Consider the following 11,998-nt stretch of genomic DNA (forward strand, 5'->3'; position numbering starts at 1 on the left):
TCAACCTATATTTTTTATAATTTTTCATTAAATTAAAATTTATTAGTTTTAAAAATAAATTTTTTTATATTAAAATTAATTCCGGACTAAATTTCGGCCCCAAATATTACAATTGCAATATAATAAAGACTACTAGGATACAAAGGATCTTGGACCCCTCTGCTCAGAAATATTTGGATGTTGGGTTGCATTTGAGGTGGATTTTTTATTTTCCATTGTTGGATTTAATATCATATAAGTTTTCTAGCCAAAATCTAGGAAAGAAACTTACAAAAATAGAAAGAGAAGAGTTTTAAAATTGCTTACATGCACTAAAGAAGATGAGGTTTAAGAGAGACAAAACCCTAATCGTTGTCTCGATGAATCTCTTCTATTCGTCTTGTTTTCACAAATGAAATAAATCAATATTTATATGAGGGTGAGAAACGTGTGCATTGGCACTCCATCCGCACACAAACAATTCTGTATCCACCCTGAATGCAATCGAACATCGTTTTCATTAATATACATACATATGTATATATATATATATATATACATATAGATACACACACACACACACATACACCTGCATGACCCTAGTTATTCTTCCTCTATGGCTTCATGTGTTGTGAGCTTCAGCATATGGATTTTTTTTATTAAACAATAAAATGACAAAATCAACGTTTGTTTAAAGTTGAAGTAAACAGCCATCAAGACAGAAAATTTTATTAATAATTATTATACATAGAGAGAGAGGTGGGGCATAGTGAAGAAAATGAAGACAATTAGTAAGCTAGATAGACTCAAACCATGACAATTATTAGTATTTACTTAAATTAAATTAAAAAGTTTCAAGCTACAACAGATCAAACTGAAATTTATTTTAAAATTAATATTAAATGAAAAACAATATTATGTAAATAATTTATGTTTTTTGACTTTAGTTAAAAAGATAATGAAGTTCTTTCGAAAGTATCATTAGTTCTATTGTGAAATGTAACATACGCTAAATATAATTTTTAATAAAAATAATTTTTTTTATTAAAGAGAATTTTTCAATAAAAAAATATTTTTGATTTTAATAAAACAAAAAGTAATTTTTATTATTTTTATTTAAAAGTTATTTTCTAATATCTAATTCCTATAGTATAAATCATTTATGAAACTTATACATTTTCAATATGTGATTTTACTTTTATAAAAAGAAAAAACAATTTATCTTTTCACCTAAATGAATTTTTATTTTTAGTATTTAGTTAGACTTTTATTTTTAATAGTAAAAAAAAAACATAATTGTGACTAAAAAATTATTAATAATTCGTTTGACGCAGTTAATGTTTAGATTGATAAAAATACCTTAAAAATAAGTTTAAGTATAAATAAATTTAAAGTAAAAAACAATATATTGTTTGATTTTTAATATAAAATATGATACTATATTTAGTTAATTATTTATAAAATTATAATAATAAGAAATTGAAGTAATAATTTTTTCTAAATATTATTGTAATAATTAAAAAAAATATATTTATTTAATTTGAGTATTTAATTTAAGTTATTTAGTAAAATATTAATCATCATTTAAATAATATAAAATTATAATAATAAATTAATAGAAATTTATTAAGGAAGAAACATAAAATTAATAAATATACTAATTGATTTCTATTTTGTAAGCAGATTTCTGCTTTTTCACAATGAAAACAAAAATAAGATCTCGCATAAGATCCAGATTTGGCAGAAGATGAAAAGTGTTTTGTTAAAAAAAAAAAAAAAAAAAAAAAAGAGAAAGAGAAAGTTGTTTCGCGTAAGTCAACTGTCATTAATATAATAATTAAATGAATTTGAGTCGAATTTACTGAATAATAATATTAATTATTTATTGTTGCCAGAATAAATTGCGTACGTGTAAAGTTTGTTAGTTGGCCAACGGCATTTAATTTTGTGTTTTCTTATTGTGATGGAAAATGCTTTGGCCACACCCTCAACTCTCTCTCTCTCCCCACATTTAAACCATAAGTTCTCTTTTTTTCCATTTTCCTTCATACAAACACAGATTAGAAACAGAGAATGGCCAAAGAAAATGGAAAACAAACTGAAATGGAAATCACATTCACAGGCTGTGAGCAAGCAAAGGAGGAAGAGAATGAAGGAGTTCTGATCAGTGATGAGATTGAGCGAAGTAAAGTCGGTATCATGAGAGCCCTCTGCGAAAGAGAAGATCCAACCGCTAAGGTCTCTCTTTTTTCTAAATGTTTTATTCTTCTTGTTCTTCAAATCTGTGTTTATTTTACTGTTTAACATATTTATCCTACTCCAGTTTTAACTGATTTATGCTAAATTACGGCTATGATTATAAGCTTCCTCTGTTGACTGGACTCTCCTTCCTCCAGAAATGTAAAGAGTACTTGTTCTCAGATGTCAGTTCTACTTCTTGTTTTCTTCTTTTTTTTTTCAGGTTCTATTTTCTAAGTAGATTACTTCGTCTCTTTAGTTGTTGTACTGGAAATTGACAAAGAATTGTGTGGATGGGAGAAGAACCTGAAAATGAGAATTCGGAATTGTCAGTTTAGTTTCTGTTAATAGTTTCGAAATGATGGAAAAAGTATCATATTAGCCATGGGCTTCTAGCATTAGAAGCTTCCTGTATCAAAAATTCCAGGAAAATGTCTCTCTTGGAATGCTTTCTATATATAATTTTGTGATGAATATACATGTTTAATTGGGAAAATTATATAAGAGATCAATCATGTACCGGAGTTCTGCACAATGTTTCAGTTTGTTGTGCTTGGTTTTTGCAGCAAATGGATGATTTGATGATCCGGAGATTTCTGCGGGCTCGTGATCTAGATATTGAGAAAGCTTCTGCCCTATTCCTGAAGTTCCTGAGCTGGAGGCGAACATTTGTCCCCAAGGGTTTCATATCTGAATCCGACATTGAAAACCAACTCTCCCACAACAAATTGTGCATGCAGGGCCTTGACAAGAAGGGACGCCCAATAGTTATTGCCTTTGGGGGTAGACATAAGCCAGAAAAAGGAACTCTCGAGGACTTCAAACGTTTGTTGACATATCCAAAACTATTTTTGTTTTGAATTCTGTGAACTACACTGCTCTTTTAGTTCATTGTTGTGGTTCATTTTCAGCAAGAGTAGACTGTATATTCCTCTCAGATAATCTTCGCATTTAAGTAAATGTGTAACAAGTTTGTTATATGAATTCTTTGCAGGCTTTGTTGTTTACTCTCTGGATAAGATATGTGCCAGGTAACTGACTTTGGATTAAAAAATTTGCATCAGTTTCAGTAAGGTTTTTGATGAGAGGGTCAGTATAGTAGATAGAACCAATATAAGCATCGGAAATAGGATAGTATTGTCCAATTCATGGGAATTCTGATACCATATGACTGTCAATATAGTTGTTTTTTATTTGAACAAAAATTGTATTTCTGAAATTTAAAGAACCAACACCTACGCCTTGTATTCTGTCTTGCAATGACGTTCACACATAAATTTTACAGAAAGATTGTTGTCAGACATAATTGATGTTAGTCACAGAAGCAGCTTATAATGTTCTGTTGGTCTCTTAGAATGCCAAAAGGAGAGGAAAAATTTTTAAGCATAGCAGATCTTGAAGGATGGGGATACTCCAACAGTGACATCCGTGGATACCTAGCAGCTCTATCAATTCTTCAGGTCTCTTCTTCAAACCTGAGGCAATAGAATTCAGTAAAATAATTATCTGTATCTCCCTTATTTTGGATGTCTTGTGTTAGTTTCAGTTTAAAGGCAATTCTTTTATTAGTGGAAGATTCATTCTTCATTTAATTCTCATATAAGAAAACTTGTATCAGTATTTTTTGCATGTTTTATTGTCAGGATTGCTACCCAGAGAGGTTGGGCAAACTGTTTATCGTTCATGTGCCATACATATTCATGACAGCATGGAAGATTATTTATCCATTTATTGACAGCAAGACCAAAAGAAAGGTAATCCTGAAATTTCTTTTCTGCACAATACATAAATACTCCAGCATGTTGATGATGAAATGCCAACTGCGAATATTGTATATGCATGTGTGTTTATATACAAGGCTTAAATACATTTTTTATCAATGATCTTTCATCCGTTTTCCATTTTGGTCCATGAGCTATCAGATCATACAATTAAAATTTTCATCTTAAAAGATCTTAAATTTACTCATATGTCACTTTATTATATTAAGATTAGCGATAATTGTGATATGTATGTTACATTATTAAAAGTTTGATGCTTGACATTCTATTTGGGAGAAATTATCCTCAGAAATAGGTATACTTGTTTCTTTACAAATTTTACTTGTTGGTTAGGTCAATTCTTTTTGAGATATTAATAGATCTGTGAAACTATACAGCATCTATCTGTAATAGAAAATAATATTTTACTGTGCTATGTTTCAAATTTTTTGCATATATGTAGCAATGGTGATTAATTTTAACAACATGAAGTGAAAAAAAAAAACGGTAAATTAAGAATTTTATAAAATGTTGAGTCTAGTTTCATGCTTTTGAGGTCAGTGAGTAAAATGGAAAATGAAGTAAAGGTCAGAAACAATAGGTGTATTTAAACAAAACACTTACATGTTTGAGACTTACACTATTTTTGGGTTTAAATTTGTAGAGAGACAAAGATGAGAGCAAAGAAAAAAGTATTTTTTGAAGGAAAAGAGAAGAAATTTTTTTTTTTGTTTGGGTAACTAAAAAATTGAAAAGAGAAAACTGATTGTGGTAATATTTTTGAATATAGGAAATGAAATTATTTGATGAGAAAATTGTGAATGATATTATTTATTTAAGTAGTTTTTATTTTTAAGATTAGATTAAAAAATTGAGTTGGACCGGACTAGACTAAAGAACTCTGGTTTAGTCCGAGAGTATATAGACCAAGGAAGCCGGTTTCTTTCTATCTAGTCTCAGTTCAATTCAGTTTGTAGTAGTGTTTATTTTTAAGATTGGATTGAAAAATCAAGTTGGACCGGAATAGACTAAAAAAATTCTGATTTAGTCCGAGAGTATAGACCAAGGAAGCCGGTTTCTTTCGATCTAGTCTCGGTTCAATTCAGTTTGTTCTGGTCCGTCTTAATTCAGTCTGGACCTGTTGATAATATATATATATATATATATATAGAGAGAGAGAGAGAGAGAGAGAGAGAGAAAAATAAAGAAATCTAGTTGCACTTCCATCTTCATCTTTTCTTTCTTCTTCACCTTCACGTTCTCACGCTGTCCCACAGCCGCACGGTCGCCCACAACCGCACAGCTGAACATTGTCATGCCCTCTGCTTTCCTTACTCCATGCCCCACAGCAACTCTCTATTCTTCTTCCTCTCTCCCCCGCCATATCCACTAGAATTCTCTCTTTGTTTCCTGTTCTTTCTTCTCTCCCCACTACATATGTGTATATATAATATATTTCAGTATATATATATACATACACATATATTTTATGTATTAACATAATATATTTATATATATGTAATAAATATATTGCATCAGTTTAATTGATTTCCAAAATATACATGTATATGTAATTTTTTTAATTAAAACAAGTTAAAAAAATTTGTCCTCTCAGTGCAGCCCGGACCAAATGGAGATCGATCCGGTTTTTTTTCCGGACTTTTTCTGGTTCTCGATTTTGTATCGATCATCTATATCTAATTATTCGTAAAATAACTCAACTTATACAGTAAGGATAAAAATTAAAAATTTCTTTAAAATTTTGAAGTTTTTTTCCATTTCTTTCCGTCCGCTTCCCTTAATTCAAATAGAGAGTTAGATACTGGGTGAACTTCTGATTTGCACAATCATTATGAAAACTCCTAGTGTAGGAAAAGGGATTCACACAGCGAAAAGAAAAACCCTAGTCTAATACATTTAGAAAGTATAAAAATGTACTTAAGCTATATTTTGAATAAATAACTATTTTAGTAAATTTTATTTAGAATTTGATATTTGACTTGTTTTTAATTTACACTTAAGTTTATTTTTATTTGATACATAAGTAATAGTTATAATTTATATTTCTGATGAATAATTTAATCAATTCTGTATCTCTGATTCTACAACAATATATTTGTATTTTCGATTCTTAACGAGAAATCCTATAAACAAATAATTTGAATTAGATATGGAATTGATTTGGAAATAGAGTGCTGTTTTTATTTAAAATTTTGTCCTATTTATGTTGTATTTATATTTCTAGATTGTTAAATAAAATTGAAAACTTTAAATAATGGAATTGCATTGTTTCACCTTTATTTAAGCATTGTTTAGACACCAATTTATTTGTTCTAGTAAGATTTTCATCAATTTTGGTCAAATTAACTGTGAAATTTCTAGTAAGTTTTTACAAAATTAAATCTCAGCAATTATTTTTGTGGGAAAACTAATCTATTGAACTCTTGGAATTTTTGCAGATTGTTTTCGTTGATAACAAGAAACTGAAATCAACCCTCCTTTGCGATATCTCTGAGAGCCAGCTACCAGATATATATGGAGGCAAACTACCAGTAGTTCCAATTCAAAACAGTTAGCTACAAATTTATTCTTCTTTTTCTTTTTTTTCTCTTCAGGATCAAATAAATTTTATAAGGACAGCATTTTTCTGCTTGATCCTGGCTATGGAATTTAATTATTGAATTGAAATATAAGAGAAAAATATTTGCTACAATTCAAGAGTTATCTTAAAAGTCTCGTGCAAATTGCTTAAGTTACCGAACAAGCCATGCGTTTTTTTTTTTTTCCAACAAATGTTTTTCTAAACAAATACCCCTGAGGAAGCAAGCCTTTTTGTTGAACATGTTTGAGGAACGTAACTGCTGGGCCTGTAAAAATTGAAAACGTTCCCAAAAAGAATATATTATTCAGAACCTCTCAATCTTGTCCGGAAAAAGCAACAGATAATCTCCAGAAGAATAAATCATTGCTGATTCAGCCAACAAAAATAGAAAATTTTAAATCATCATTTGTTGACGACAGTACCCATGGAGACATTTCATGGAATACCGTTCCAGAAAAATAGTTGCTTTCAATTTTCATCCAATCAGTAACTTGTTCTCATCCAAGAAGCTGTAAGTGGGTACTTCCAGATTAAATGGTGCTGGTCCTTTGCGGATCCTGCCAGATATGTCATAGTGTGAACCATGGCATGGGCAGAACCAACCGCCAAAATCACCAGCATTTGGTAATGGGATACACCCTAAGTGAGTGCATACTCCAACAACAACCAGCCACTCTGGATTCTTAACCCTGACAGAATCTTCCTGTGGGTCCCGAAGGGAACCAACATCAACACTGTTGGCTAACTTGATATCTTCTTCAGTTCGTCGCCTGATGAAAACTGGCTTCCCCCGCCACTTGACTGTAATAGTAGTTCCAGGCTCAATGCTCGAGAGGTCAACCTCGAGCGAGGCTAGTGCAAGAACATCTTTGCTGGCGGACATGCTCAGAACAAGTTTCAGAACCAGAAGACGAACTAAGGAGGCATACACAAATCTGCCACCTGACAAGACAAAATAGGCAAATGCACGCTTACTGGGATCACCAGGTGGATATCGCTCATGGTTTTGTTCGTCGTAGACGATCTTTGAAGTAGGATTCTTCACAGCTGCCACAGTAGCTGGAAGGTCAGAACCCACATCGTGCTCTGGAAGGACAGCATCACAAGAGAACCCTGAACAAGTTGCCAACATAAATGTCATGTAATCACCTTATCTCAGAATATAAACTTCAACACTAAGCAAGAACATGCAATTGGTTTTGTCTTATCGTGCCATCACTAGTAGGAGGAGCAGTATCAGCTATGCATCACCTTAGCAACTTCCATTAAAGGTTTCACTGGTATAGAAAACTGAACAAATAAAGAGAAGGAAAGAAGTCTAAAGAAGGGACAGAGTTATAACAAAGCATTTGCAAGCATGATAAGATAATTCCTGAAAAGGACTCTAAAAGGATCTTTAATAGCCAATTGATACAATGCATAGGAAAAAGTAGTTTGTCAGATATTGACCGGTGACAAAGAATAAGAACAGGGACTCCAGTCACCAAAAACAGAACAACACTCTGTTTGCAAAAAAAGACCAGACTATTAAACTCTTCAGAATCTTCTCTGAAGAAGAATATTTCAAAAAAAAAATTAAACTCTTCAGATTCTTGTTCGAAATATTAGCTAAAACAAATAGGTGACTTCAATTGAAGTTAGTGCAAGCGAAAAATTCAATTGAAGTTAACAAATGACTAAACACAAACAACTGATGAAAAATTTATTGCCATTAATTATATTTGATAAATACAACTTCTGATCCCTTTTGGGTGAAGTGATCAAAACCCAGAAGGTTGATTGTTTCCAACCACTTCAACCCATCCAAATACCACAATATTGAGTTTGCTTCAAATTCCAATTCTATGAAATAGAAATTAAAATAAAACAGAAGTAGAATAAATATTTGGACAAAAACAATATTGTGATTCTAAGTAAATTCTATATTTAATTCAAGTTAGATGTTTTTGTAATTCCATTATTGATGGTAAAATACAACTTCATAGTTGTGGAACTGAAAATTACTGAAGTTACTTCAATTATGCATCACATATATAAATTATGATCAACTTCTAGGTATTGCAAAACTAAGATTTAGGAATTTAGAATAAAACAGATTTGAACCAAATAAAACATAAGAGAGATTTAAAATCCCGAAATATATTTCCAACTACTTCAATCCATCCAAACTCCCTAGTATAGATATTTAAAACCCTGAAATTTGAACCTTTCCAGCCAACTCAGTCAATCCAAATACCCCAATAGATAATTAAAAGAGAATATGGATACCCAACTACAATGAAGTCTTGACTGAAAACAAATGCCTTTTGCAGCCAATTTTCCCTTTAAAACGAGATGCAATATTTACCTGAACTATCCAAAGGCCTCATGAGATACATAATGACAAAGCAGCAGATGTTTATCATTTCTCAGAGTATAAGAAAGATCCTCCAGAAATCATTTGCGCGACATATTATATCAAACCTCTTAATAATTTTTATAATATCAAGCCTCTTAATAATTTTTATAATATCAAGCCTCTAACATTCCTCAGCTTAAATTATTATCATATCGAGATTTATCAAAAAGAACATAGCAAAGATTATAAAAGATGGTTACTCACATTTCCAGCAATATGAAGAACTTGCATATAATCTACAAAAATAAACAACTAAAAGGAAGGAATCATCTCCAAGCCAGTCGTGAGGTCTTGTCCAATAGCATGAGTTTGAAACATTTCAAACACGGGCGACCACTTCCATAGTTTCACGTCATAATTGCTTGGATAACAGAACGAAAGTCCGATCGCAAATATCATTGTTCATAACATTTACCGTCAATTAAATAACTCGAGAACTAATGCAACTTATCAAATCGTCAGAACCCAATGCAACCAAACAATACAAATGGAAACTCCAAATTTGAAACAAAAGGAGATTAGAAAAAACAAAAGGAAAGAGGCAAACCTCTGATTAGATGTCGATGGTCGAAATTGAGAGCGAGAAGATTCGGTGAGGAGACAGATCTATAGATCGAAGAGTCGCCCCCATCACTAAGAGAATGATTACGAGAGAAGATGGAAGAGGTTGCTTGCGAAGATCTCCATGTTAGAGATGAGAGCCTCCTCCCTGCCACTCTCAGCATCTTCTTCTTCTTCTCTTACTGACAGCGCTAGGGTTTCGATTTCGCAGTATTTTTCCTCGGAGGGTAGAGAGAGAGTCAAAAAGCGACCTGACCTGGTTGCTAATCTCCGTAAATTTGAATGGAGTTGGCGTACACGTCATCACCATTAAATAACCCGCGGAGACTAGTATTTTTATTAGTATTTCAAAAAGTTTATTTTTATAATTTTATTTATTTAATATATTTTACTTTTTATAACTTAAATATTGCGTTTGCTTTACATTTATATTATTTTTATAAATTTAATTTAATTTAATTTTAATGGTTTTTGTTCAGCATTAGAAAAAAATAAATCTAAATAGAGTAAGAATAAAATTAAAGAAAATTCACAGTATATTTTCCTTAATTATGAATATGAGGATGTGGGTTTATATACAAGAATAAGCAGTCAGTTAGCTAGCTGTCATTAACTCACACAAAATGTTCTTTAACAAATTACATAAAAAAAAAAATTAAAAACTAACTTCTGTACAACTGTCATAATGCATGAGCTAACACAGTGAAAAATGATAGAATAATTACTACATCCCCCTCTTAAGTTGGTGTTTGGTGAATGTCACAAAAGTCGAACTTGAACAGAATCTAATGAAAAGCTGGAGCAGAGAGAGGCTTAGTTAAAAACATCAATAAGCTGAGAGGAAGAAGGAACATGTTGAAGGTGAATGAAGCTTTATTTGTAACGAACTCTGATAAGGTGACAATCAATATCTAGGTGCTTAGTACGCTCATGGAACACTAGGTTCTCAGTGATGTGAATTGTTGTCTGGTTGTCACAAAACACGGGAATAACAAAAGAGATGGAAATCTAAAAGTCTTTAAGAATATATGAAATCCATAATAACTCACAAACAGTTGACCTCATACTTCTATATTCAACTTCTACTGAGGATCGTGAAACTGTAGACTACTTCTTAGTTTTTTAGAAAATAAGAGATGACCCAAGAAAGATGTAATAGCCAGTTAAGGATTGTCTAGTGTTGAGACAAGATGTCTAATCTGCATCATAATAGGTCTAGAGCTAAAAAGAGTTATCTGCTGCAAAAAACAATCCTCTTAATGGAGAACCTTTCAAATATCGAAGCACATGAAGAGATACATTCCAATGATGTTGTGTTGGTTTATGCTTGAACTAACTAAGTTGTTAGATTGCATAATTAATATCTAGACGAGTAAGGTTAAGATACAACAGCCAGCCAACTAGCCTACTGTATTCCTCAGGGTTAGAAAATTCAGGGCCAACTTATGTGCATTTAAAAGTCTTTAAAAGAGGAGTTGAAGCAGGCTTACAGCCTAACAATCCAATATCTTGAAGGATGTTCATAATGTACTTGCGTTGACTGAGAGAAGTACCCGAAACAAAACGAGCTATCTCTACTCCAAGAAAGTAACGAGTATGGCCAAGATCTTTTATTGTAAATTTGGAATGTAAAAAACGTTTATCTGCTAAAATTTCATATTCATGAGTGCCAGTAACCAACACATCATCTACATAAACGAGGAGAGCCAAAAATGAAAAAGAAATGGACTTGATGGACAAATAGTGATCATGAGGAGAGTGCTTAAAACCATAATGTTGTAATTAAGAACTGAATTCAACATTCCATTATTGTGATGCTTGTTTAAGTCCATAAAAAGACTTGATTAATTTACAAACTTGACCAGGTTGTACTTTAGTGTATCTTTTAGGAGGAGTCATATAGACTTCCTTATGTATAAAACCATACAGAACACATTATTAATATCCAACTTATACAATGGCCATGATTGGGCAGTAGTAATAGCAAGAAATAACCTAACAATAACAAGCTTAGCAACCGATGAGAAACTATCAAAGTAATCCACACCATAAACTTAATTGTATCCTTTCGCCACGAGGCGTGTAATGATCGCAGAAATTCTAAAGAAAATAAATTATAAATTTAATGTGGAAGCAAAATAAATAGTTAGGGTTTACATTCTTTACACAATAACTTAAAGTACAAAATAGAGTTTACGGGAATAACCCTTCTAAAAGGACAATTAATAACTAAGAAAATAAATTAAAGTAAACAAGTGAACGTCCTACTCGCAATCCTCTTATGGATCGGGCTCTGGATTCTAGTCCTCTTGATCTAAAATAGTTAATGAAAGAATGAGCTACACTAGCCTAGTAATAATATCACACTACTCACCGACATAGAAATGAAGGTTGGTAGAAATCATAAAAATAACTAATGGATCTCTTAAATAAACAAAATCATTTATCATAATAAAACTA

At 31.6% G+C, this 11,998-nt stretch overlaps 2 protein-coding genes across 2 annotated transcripts; one reads left to right on the plus strand and one right to left on the minus strand.

Annotated features, from left to right (window-relative positions):
* The first annotated feature begins 1,954 nt into the window (after nucleotides 1-1,954).
* Nucleotides 1,955-6,690, plus strand: LOC110816389 (Sec14p-like phosphatidylinositol transfer family protein). Its single transcript, XM_022044553.2, has 6 exons — nucleotides 1,955-2,217; nucleotides 2,784-3,042; nucleotides 3,212-3,248; nucleotides 3,572-3,677; nucleotides 3,861-3,971; nucleotides 6,437-6,690. Exons 1-6 carry the CDS (start codon nucleotides 2,053-2,055, stop codon nucleotides 6,551-6,553), a joined length of 795 nt encoding a protein of 264 aa, XP_021900245.1. The 5' UTR covers nucleotides 1,955-2,052; the 3' UTR covers nucleotides 6,554-6,690.
* Nucleotides 6,691-6,862: 172 nt separating this feature from the next.
* LOC110816388 (cytochrome b-c1 complex subunit Rieske-2, mitochondrial-like) lies at nucleotides 6,863-9,823 on the minus strand. Its single transcript, XM_022044551.2, has 2 exons — nucleotides 9,525-9,823; nucleotides 6,863-7,692 (listed from the first exon to the last, which is right to left on the minus strand). The coding sequence occupies exons 1-2, from the start codon at nucleotides 9,700-9,702 to the stop codon at nucleotides 7,055-7,057; spliced, it is 816 nt and encodes a 271-aa protein (XP_021900243.1). The 5' UTR covers nucleotides 9,703-9,823; the 3' UTR covers nucleotides 6,863-7,054.
* Between the last annotated feature and the right edge of the window lie 2,175 nt (nucleotides 9,824-11,998).

Source organism: Carica papaya, chromosome 2 (genome assembly GCF_054855325.1).
Source record: "Carica papaya isolate Zhongbai chromosome 2, ASM5485532v1, whole genome shotgun sequence".
Classification (NCBI taxonomy): domain Eukaryota; kingdom Viridiplantae; phylum Streptophyta; class Magnoliopsida; order Brassicales; family Caricaceae; genus Carica; species Carica papaya.

What these genes read in the sequence shown, in the direction of transcription:
- LOC110816389 (XM_022044553.2), top strand. Translation starts at nt 2,053, where the DNA reads ATGGCCAAAGAAAATGGAAAACAAACTGAAATGGAAATCACATTCACA. An exon ending in GAGAAGATCCAACCGCTAAG is followed by an intron (nt 2,218 to 2,783) that starts GTCTCTCTTTTT and finishes TGGTTTTTGCAG; the next exon opens with CAAATGGATGATTTGATGAT. An exon ending in AACTCTCGAGGACTTCAAAC is followed by an intron (nt 3,043 to 3,211) that starts GTTTGTTGACAT and finishes AATTCTTTGCAG; the next exon opens with GCTTTGTTGTTTACTCTCTG.
- LOC110816388 (XM_022044551.2), bottom strand. Translation starts at nt 9,702, where the DNA reads ATGCTGAGAGTGGCAGGGAGGAGGCTCTCATCTCTAACATGGAGATCT. An exon ending in CCATCGACATCTAATCAGAG is followed by an intron (nt 7,693 to 9,524) that starts GTTTGCCTCTTT and finishes CAACTTGTTCAG; the next exon opens with GGTTCTCTTGTGATGCTGTC.